Here is a 9825-nt window from a genome sequence, read left to right on the forward strand (position 1 = left end):
ATACCCCATATAATAACTATTATTATTCTTATATGATTATAAAATTTTTTCATAAAAATGGAAGCTAATCTGAACATTCAGGGAACCTCAGGCAGGACTGCAAATTGGAGCCTCACTGGAGCAACTTAGTGACTTGGTGAGGCCCCATCTCAAAATAAAACAAAATGGCTGTGGGAATAGCTCAGTAGCCTTAGATTCAATTCTGATTACTAGGGGGAAAAAACTGACTGGGTGGCTCAGGCAATAGAAATTTATTTTCTCTGTCTGTTCTGGAGGTTGGAAGTCCAGGATTAAGGTGCTGACAGTTTTCTCTTAAGGCCTGAGGCTTGTCAATGGCTTCAGTGTGTACACATCTCTGTGTGTGCTCCTTTTCTTACAATCAGTCACAGTGGATTAAGACCAACTTTAATAGCCTTTTAACTCAATCCTCTTTAAAGACCTTATCTCCAAAACAGTCACTATCTAAGGTTGGGAGTTTGGGTTTCAATATGTAATTTTAGGGGAGCATAAGTCAATCCATAACAATATGCACAGACAGGCATAAGGAATCTATACTCATATTTTGAGTCCTAATAAATGAGACAGCAAAGTTGCAAGATGTAAGATTAGCACACAAAAATTAATAGCATTTCTATATACTAACCTCAAAGTATGGACACTGAAATTAAAACAATTCCACTTGAAATCACTCCAACAATTTCAAATACTTAGGTAGAAATCTAAGATGAAGTTATATGCTAAAAATCACAGAATACTAAACACAGTGTATCAGTAAAGAGCTAAATAAATGGATAGACATACTGCATTCCTGGATTGGAAGAATCAACTTGGTAAAAAAAAAAGTCAATTTTCCCCCAAAGTGATGTAAATCCTTTACACCATTCCCATTAATATCTTAGCAAGATTTTTTGTAGATATAAATATACTTACTCTAAAATATATGTGGAAAATAAAGGACCCAGGTAAAACAATTTTGAAAAATAAGAAATGGAATACTTTTACCATGTAGGTTTTATTAACATTTAGCGGTGGTGATACTTGCCTTTCAGGATACGAGTATAGAGGTGTACATGTCAGCAAAGCATATACCTAGACCATGGATAAGAGATGGTGAGCTTAGAAAATGTGAGGTAAAATGGCATAACCAGTTTACAGCACAGTTTAGCAGTTTCCCAAAAATGTTGAACATTCACCTACCTTTAAACAAAGGCACTGCCTTCTAGATAACAGTTCATAAGAAATGAAAGCATGCACCCACACAGAGATCTGTACATTCACGGTTACAGAACTTTAAATTCAAATAGGCAAAAGTAAGGAAGAGTATTTCAAGAAATAATGGCTAAAATCTCCCCATGTGAGATGAAAGAACGAAACATTCAAGGACTCCAGGAAGTATGAATTTAAACAGACACTACTCATATAATCAAACTGTTGAAAGGCAGTCAGATAATATCAAAAGCAAGAAATATTATATTCAAAGATAATCAGCAGATTTCTCACCCAAAACCTTGGAGGCCAGAAGAAAGTGAGTGCATTTGTGCAAAAACACTTAAAGAAAAGCACTGCCAACTAAAGAGTCTTCATCCAGCAAAACTCAAATATGAGGGGAAAATCAATGTCTCCTCACCTGAAGCAGTTAATTATCAAGACTTTTTCTACAAGAGATGCTAAAGGAAGACTTTCAGTTTGAAAGGAGTTACCAGACAGTAACTGAAAGATCCGTAGTAAATTTATGTGAAATTTGTTAAGTGTATATTACTGTAGCTTTGGTTTACAACTCTCCTTTCTGTTTTCTGCAAGATTTAAAAGACTATTGCCTTTTAACAGAACAATGATTAACCTATGTTTTTTGGACATAGAATATAGAAAGAGGTAATTTTGTCACATCAGTAACTGAAAGTGTTAGGCATGGAGTTAAGTTAAACAGTTTTTCTGTTATTAAAATTAAGATGGTATAAATTAGCTGGGTATGGTGGTGCACACCTGTAATCTCATCACTTGGGAAGCTGAGGCAGTAAGATCTCAGTGAGTCTGAGGCCATAGTGAATTCAAGGCTAGTCACAACAAGTACATGATGAGACCACGTCTCAAAGAAACCCAAAAGACAGTATATTTGTATGAGGAACTTAGAATAGTCAAATTCAAACAGAGAGAAAACAGAATGGTGGTTTTCTGAGACAAGGATGGGGAAAGAATGTGGAGTTATTGTTTAATGGGCAAATGGTTTCAATTTTTCAAAATGAAATCTGTAGGTGAATCATGGTGACAGTTATTAATAATATGAACATATTTAATACCACTGCATGTGCACTTGGAAATGGTTAACATGATTTTTCTATTTTACCACAAAATTTTAAAAATTTTATAAACCATATTCATAGCACAAAGTCTCAAGATAATTATGCTTTCACATATAAACATTCTCTCATTGATAGCTCAAATAATTCAGAAAGTCAACAAACTTATAAGAAACGTTGTATGAAGAAAGCAGACCACAAAAGTTATAAATACTATAGGATTACAATTGCATGCAACTGTAGAAAAAAGCAAATATTATCTGTAACAAAAGAATTAAATCAACAGTTTATTTGGGATATGATTAATGGTTCTGAGAAAGCAAAGAGAAATTATAAATGGCCATGAGGTAACTTCCATTGTAACAGGTATGTTCATTATCATGTGTATAATGTTGTTCTCTGAGTCCATCCATATTTAAAAACTTAGCAAATTGTGTATCATGTATATATTGGAAATTATCATACATTGATTATATTTTTAACAAAGCATTAAAACAAATGTTGCACATAAATATCTGGCCATTCATTCATTTTAGAAAACTATATTTGGCATCTACCTCCTTACATTGACACTGTGTCTTTCTAGATAATACAAATTACGGGTCCACCTATGTTAGCAGTGCACATAAGGCCAAATCTGGGCTGAGCATTGTTTCTGCCATCCTATTGCTCCTTCAGAGGCATTCAACTTGGAGGTACAAACAAGGGCTACCCACCTTTTAATATAGTAGACATTAGTAGTGTTCTTAACCTACTCCTCACAGTAATCAGAACACCAAAGATTAAAGACAGACTTGTTACTAACACCCTTAGTATCACATGAACCAGAAAAATGCACAGTGGGTAGTTGCATGGGGTTAACATGGAGGGTGGACAAATCCATAACGAACATCACATTAGACTGATTAATATCCCTGAGAAAGAAACATTCACAGTAAGCAACCCCCTACTTAGATTGCCATGGACAAAGATAGGTTATATCCAGAGCTACACTCATCACAGGGCAGTGCCACCTTCCCATGGCCTCAAGAACTCCGGATTCCCTTCAGAACCTGGAAAAAGAGGTATGCTTTCCCTGAGATGGTAGAGTGGGTGATACACTCTGGAGGCTGTAGATTAGGCAAAGCTGAGATGGCTTGTCTCAAGCTCAGGCAATGAAAAACTGGATTCAGTTTAGCTCTTGAAAGCATCCAATACATCTAGCTATAATAGGTCCCCAGAGTGACCATTTGGATGAATGAAGTTCAGCATCTGCCTGCTGCTTCTTCATAAAGCCTACCGTCATAGCTTTTCTCTGCTGTATGTAGGTGTGTTGAACAAGAAGGATGCACATTCTCTAAATTTTTTCCTCTGGTGTGTATTTTCTGATGCCGGATAAGGGTAGGCCTTTGACTAAAGGCTTTGCCACATTCATTGCATTTATATGGCTTATCTGGTTGGTGAACTTTCTGGTGCTGCCTCAGATTAGACCTTTGTCTAAAGGTTTTCCCACATTCGCTGCACTCATAAGGCCGCTCACCAGTGTGAAGCCTCCGATGGTTACTGAGGCTGGAACTTTGATTAAAGAATTTCCCACATTCACTACACTGGTAAGGCCGTTCACCAGTGTGAAGTCTTCGATGACTATTGAGGCTGGAACTCTGGCTAAACAACTTCCCACACTCAATGCACTCATAAGGTCGTTCACCAGTATGAACCCTCTGATGCTTTATGAGGTCAGAGCTTCGGCTGAAGGCTTTCCCACACTCACTGCATCCAAAAGGTCGTTCCCCAGTGTGAACTATATAGTGTTGAATGAGACTGGCAATGTGGGTAAAGAATTTCCCACATTCATTGCACTTATAAGGTCTTTCTCCAGTGTGAACTCTCCCGTGCTTAATTAGGCTAGAGTTGCAGTTAAAAGATTTCCCACATTCCCTGCATTCATAAGCACTTCTACCAGTGTGAACCCTCTTATGATGAATGAGGTTGGAACGTTGGCTAAAGAATTTCCCACATTCTCTGCACTCATATGGCTTTTCACCAGTGTGAACCCTCTTATGCTGAATGAGGTTGGAGCTTCGGCTAAAGAATTTGCCACAGTAACCGCACACGTGGGGGCTTTCACCACTGTGAACTCTCTGATGTTTCACAAGACTAGAGTATTGGCTAAAGAATTTCCCACACTCAGAGCACTCATACGGTTTTCCTCTATTGTGAACTCTCTGGTGTTGTATGAGGCTAGAGGCATTGCTAAAGAATATCCCACACTTGCTGCATTCATAAGGCCTCTCTCCACTTTGGACTCTCTGTTGATATGCAAGTGTAGATGTGTCATTTAAAGCATGCCTAGATTGACTGTTCTTGTCATGCCTTTGGGCAGTGGGAAAATACAATGCACCTCTGGAATTCTTTTGTGCCTTCCCTACAAGGGGAGTGATCTGATAATGCACGAGGTCTGATGTGGTCACAAAGTCCTCCTTCCCCTCCCCACACATGAAAGGCTTTTGGGATGTGTGGTCTGTATGGGCCCTTCCAGGAGAAGCCCTGCCCTCTCCCCTTCTGGTAGGCTTGTCTTCATTCTTCTGCACCTGTTGCTGGAGAAAATTTGTATTGAATTTGACCCTTGTCCTGTTTGCCTCATATACACAAGGCTTCTGCCTGGCATGTGTTGCCTGGCATTCATCTAGGTATAAAATGTCTTTCAAGTGTAGGTCACATGTGCCACAAGAGTAGCTCTTCTGCACAGACAGAGCTGTCTTGGGATTCCTATCCTGTGATCTTCCTTGTACAAAAATATTCTGTTCAGAACGTAGCACTGTACCCTCTCTTCTACAGCAAAAATCTGCAAACAGAGAAATAGTGGTTAAATCAAATAAATTCTGACAGAAGGAAATAGCTTCACCATCACATGTCCCTGATGGATCTCAGAATGAGTCTTTAGGAACCTGGACAGGATGAGAAGGAATGGCTGGCTCCTGGTATTACTGCGACTTGCCAGGGGAGGTCTCTATCACAAGCATGGTATAGTACTGAGAAGAGAGGCAGGGTCCCCCACTCACTCCTCTACAAAGCCTTAGGGCAAGGAATTGGCTTCTGAGAAACTAAAGACCACAAGGCAGGTAAGACTGGCTAGATCCAAGAGATTCTGACTACAACTAACTGGCTGGTGTTCAAAGAACTCAAGGAAACATGCTCTTCTCAGGACACATGGAGTCCAACAGGGAAGACTGCTGTAGAGGCTGCTGTGGGAGGATTAAGATGAGGAGGCCAGAAGGGTGGGGCCAGATATTCAAATGGGCAAGCTCTCAAGAACTGGCGATGCTATGGAAGAGATAACAAAAGAAACTAGTATGATCTGGATACAGTCATGATGTCACATCCTCCCCCAGCTCCCACTTACCAGAGCCAGGCCTGCTAAAAGCTCCTCTTGCCATAGCTGAAGTCATGCCCACTCTGTCAGGAACCCCAAGTTCTTTCCCCATCTTGAGTTGGGCAATGACATGGCACCTGAAAGATGTGAGCCCTAAGGGAAAGATGGGCAGGGGAAATAAACCAGAACAGACCACAGGAAAACTCAGTATTAAATATTGTACATACAAGCAAAGTCTGATAGACACAGCCCAGTCATTTGCAGGTAGAGACCAAATTAGTGCATGGAATAGTTCTGCACAGTCTTGTACAGTATATGTTAGCAAAAGGAGGAGAAGAACATGAACCACAGGAAGGTCAGAGTCTGACAGTCACCCAGGTGAGAAATGACAGGTGGAATGAGCTCTATGGAGCTAATCACAAGGCTCTTTCTGCCTGGACCCTTCTCTGTACAGCTCTGACCAGGGGGTGTGGGGCGGCTCAGGAAGGGGAGGCACTGCGTGAGGCACTGCCCTGGAACCCACTGGAACCCACAACACACAGAACAGGAACACAGGGAGCAGTGTTCATGGTGGTGGTGTTGGAAAGACAGCTGTCTCTTGTGCAAAGGGGACAGGCAGGCAGGACCTCAGAACACCTGGGCAAGTGTGATGGTCTTACCCAAAGAGGCTATGAGTGCAAAGTTCTCCAGCATCACATCGCAGTAGAGGAGTCTCTGTGCCTCACTGAGCAGTCCCCATTCCCCCTGGGAGAAGTAAATGATCACGTCCTCGAAGGTCACACAGCCCTGCTGTGATGGGGACAGTTCATTCCATGATCAGCCTCAATTCTCAGGCCTCCCTTTCCACTCCTCACTCATGCTCTCTCACACCCTTCTTCCCAGCTCCAAACAGAGGCTAGGTCCTGGTTCCACTAATACTGGCTTTCTTTTCATGTCTCACCTGTTCACCTTGTCAGCCTACAGTGAGAGAAGCAGGAGGGCAGAGAGTTGGCATCTAAGGTCTGGGCCTGAAGTGTAGGGCATGAGCCCTTCCTGCGAGCTTCTCTTCCTAAATTTGCAATGTCATGCTTCTTAGATACATTCCAATGGGGGCTTGGTCTTCGCTCTCAGTTTCCTGCCAAGGCCCACTCCTATTTGCACCTTGTGCTTTGCCCTGTACTTTCCTCATAGTTCTGGACCCTGCTCTAAATTCCCATAGCCACAGCTACCCTCTCCCCATTCTTGCCTACCTCTCGGCCACATTTGTGGACTCCTGTGTGTCACTTTGTACAGTTTACCTGGGGAGATCCTGGCCAGTCATGATACTATTCTGTCTAGGCCTTTGATGGTGCCCACTGTGCCAAGCTTAATACTCATTTTTGCTTTGGAGGCTGCCCCACTTGGCCCTCTTACTGGGTTAAAACCACACTGAGCACACACAAATGCCAGGCACCTTGGTACTCTTCTGTGTTCATGCTCTCCCTTCATCCCTCACACTTAAAAACCAACCCTTTTGAGCCTCCTTCCTTATCTCTCTCTTTCTTTCTTTCTTTTTACAGTTTGTGTTTTGAATTGTCGCTGTTGAAGACCTGGACCCAAGACTGGGGTTTGCTGTACAGGAAGTGGTGGAACTTTAGGACATGGCACCTAATTGAAAAAAGGTAGATCACAATGGGTTTTACTCCTGAAAGAAATATAGGGATCTTGGTCCCTCTTTTCTTTCTACCCTGGCCTCTCTCTGTCAGCAAGTCTAAGCAATCTCATTTGTCCCTACCTAACTGCTCAGCTCAACTAAGAAAACTCCATGATACATCAAGAGCCACCACAAAAGCTTCGGAGAACACAGACTGGTGAGTAAGCACTGCTCTAAGCCACAAGACAGCATCACCTCCATGGCTCCCAAGCCTCAGCATCCATCTCCTAGCTGGATCAGGTCACCTGCCACATGGCCTTATCCCCCCACATCCTCATTCCATGACACTGTTTCTTGTTTTTATAATACTAAACAATACAGAAACAGGTGCCTAGACAAGATCTCATGCTCTAAGCCCTCCAGGCTCACATTCTTTCTTCTTAGAACACTGCCACCATGGCCTGAACATTCACTGTCTTAAATCTCTTGCCCACATGCTCTTGCCCATATCTTGATACCACAATTTGGATGTTTTATGGAAATAAAGACCAACCAGACAAGAAAAGCTGAGGATATTAATCCATTGCTTACTGTCGCCAAGAAGCCAGCCACCATCACTGAAGGCTTCTCAGAGCTAAAGGCAGGCACCACAAGGGCAGAGTGTTGTAATGGAGGAAAAGGAGTGGCCGGCGAGTACCTTGACTGGTGGCTGTCTGTTAGGGACCTCAAACTAAACGCTGGGCCTCATATAAGATTGATTATGTGAGCATCTTTGGCTTTCTGCAGTTGATCCTAGACTGAACATAAGAATAAAATCAAAGAAACTGTCAATTTTTTGGGAAGCCCACTCAAAAAAGATTTTGTTTAACTTCCTGTAAAAGAAGATTTTGTTTAACTTTCTGGCTTGTCATTAGAGATAGCAATCTGGTTTCCTGCCAGTTAGACTCACAGTAAGCAGGCTTCCTGTCTTTTGATTATTGAAGACAGGGTGTTTTCCTGAACACGTGGTGGGCCAGAGCTCTATTTTTAGACATTGTCTGGCAATTGTCTGAGCTGTACATTGTCTCTCAGGACCTCAATTCATACCTCCCTAAAATGGAGTAACTGTGTTAAACCACTGTTGAAATCTATTCAGGTTTTGTGGGGCATCAATCAGAGACTCAACACATCCCAAACCCAACTTCTGCTATTTCTGCTTAAAATTCCTACCGCAGCCACTTCCTTCTCTCTCTTTGCTGGTGATATGTTGATACTTCTACCTAAGAAGCAAACCACAGAGCATGCCTCCTCTTCCTCACCCTCCACATCAGATAACCTGGTCAGCCTGTTTCTGAAAGACAAGAAACACATCTGCAGTTCTATCTGGTCTGGCCACCAGGATCACTGACATTGAAGGTGGAAGAGAGCGCTCCAAGACCTCCCTGCTTTCATCCTCACCCTACACATGGGTTCAACTCTGCAGCCACAGAGACACTAGTAAGACTTAACTTCTATCATCTCCCTCCTCTGCTTTAAACTGTCCACAGCACCCAGTGTCCTTAGAATAAATAGCAGCCCTGCTCCTTAGCGCTATCTGGATGCTATTTGGTCCCAGCAGATACTGCCGTCACTGAGTTTCCTGAACACTTCCAACTCAGTCCCTGCCTCAAGCATCTCCATGCACGTTCCTAGGCTCAGGAAATCCTTTCCTCAACTTTCAATACTCAGGAGTGGAGACGATCCTACAGATTGTCCAACCCAAAATCAGGTCACAAGCCAAAATGAACTCTTCCTAAGTATCTGAGTTAAGAAACGGAGAAGGAAAGGCGAAAGATCTAAAAACAGCACCATCCTTCCTGTGTTGGCACCAGGACCAACAGGGTGGAATCCCACAGCAGAGGGTAGAAGCCGCCCACTCACCTGCACCAGGTCCCTCTGAGCTGACGCCGCCACCAGGGCCTCGGGCCCCAGCAGGGCCTTCAGACGCTGGCGACCAAGCCGGCTCCCCGCACGGGCTCAGCCCACCACCCACGCTAAAGCGTCCGGGCCGAGGCTCGCGTTCCCGGCCTCAATCCCTCACTCAAAGGCGCACCCCTGCACACCTGCGGAACACCCACTGTCAGGGCTCGCAGCTGCCGCAAAGGCGCGGCACGGGCTCCGAACCGCACCGCCCCTCCCGCAAGGTCCCCGCCAGCCCCAGCCCGGTCCTCGGCCGCCGGGAGCAGTCATCGGGAACCCCGGGCCCACTCCGCCAGTGAAACTCCGTCGCGGCCCCCGCACCAGCTGGCCCCACCCGCGCCCCACCCAGCAGCACGCGAACAACCGCCTCCCGCGACCCGGCGTCCATGTCCCGCCCCAGGCCTCCGAGGGAACGGGGCGGGGCTCGCGCGCTCCTCCTTCTCCTCCTCCTCCTCCTCCTCCGCCCCGAGGCCCCCACCCAGCTCGCCTCTTAAAGGGGCCGCTCCCGGGCCGCGGTGGCCACCTCCGACCACAGCAGCGCCAGACCCCTGCGCCTTGCGGCCCCGCGGGCTTCCGCCAGGCGCTTCGCCTCTCACTCAGGGACCTAGATGCATGCTGATTGCAGC

General features: G+C 44.5%; 1 protein-coding gene across 4 annotated transcripts; it reads right to left on the bottom strand.

The window, feature by feature from the left end:
- Positions 1-971: 971 nt before the first annotated feature.
- LOC101789276 (zinc finger protein 792) lies at positions 972-9535 on the bottom strand. 4 transcript variants are annotated; one of them, XM_063252318.1, is made up of 4 exons: positions 9161-9535; positions 6309-6435; positions 5680-5802; positions 972-5121 (listed from the first exon to the last, which is right to left on the bottom strand). In XM_063252318.1, exons 2-4 carry the CDS (start codon positions 6340-6342, stop codon positions 3542-3544), a joined length of 1737 nt encoding a protein of 578 aa, XP_063108388.1. In that variant the 5' UTR covers positions 6343-6435; positions 9161-9535; the 3' UTR covers positions 972-3541. The 4 variants fall into 4 exon arrangements, with proteins under 4 accessions (XP_063108388.1, XP_013004566.2, XP_063108387.1 ...); XM_013149112.2 differs by having other exon boundaries at positions 6309-6438; XM_063252317.1 differs by having other exon boundaries at positions 6309-9535.
- Between the last annotated feature and the right edge of the window lie 290 nt (positions 9536-9825).

This window comes from Cavia porcellus, unplaced genomic scaffold (assembly GCF_034190915.1).
Source record: "Cavia porcellus strain 051 isolate PalLab524CR breed Dunkin Hartley unplaced genomic scaffold, mCavPor4.1 scaffold_7, whole genome shotgun sequence".
In the NCBI taxonomy this organism is placed as follows: Eukaryota; Metazoa; Chordata; class Mammalia; order Rodentia; family Caviidae; genus Cavia; species Cavia porcellus.

Excerpts from the sequence above, each read along its gene's own strand:
- LOC101789276 (XM_063252318.1), bottom strand. The coding sequence starts at position 6,342 with ATGCTGGAGAACTTTGCACTCATAGCCTCTTTGG. Across the intron at positions 5,803-6,308 it reads TGCACTCATAGCCTCTTTGG|GGCTCACATCTTTCAGGTGC; the intron begins GTAAGACCATCA and ends TCTTTCCCTTAG. Across the intron at positions 5,122-5,679 it reads TTTTAGCAGGCCTGGCTCTG|ATTTTTGCTGTAGAAGAGAG; the intron begins GTAAGTGGGAGC and ends CTCTGTTTGCAG.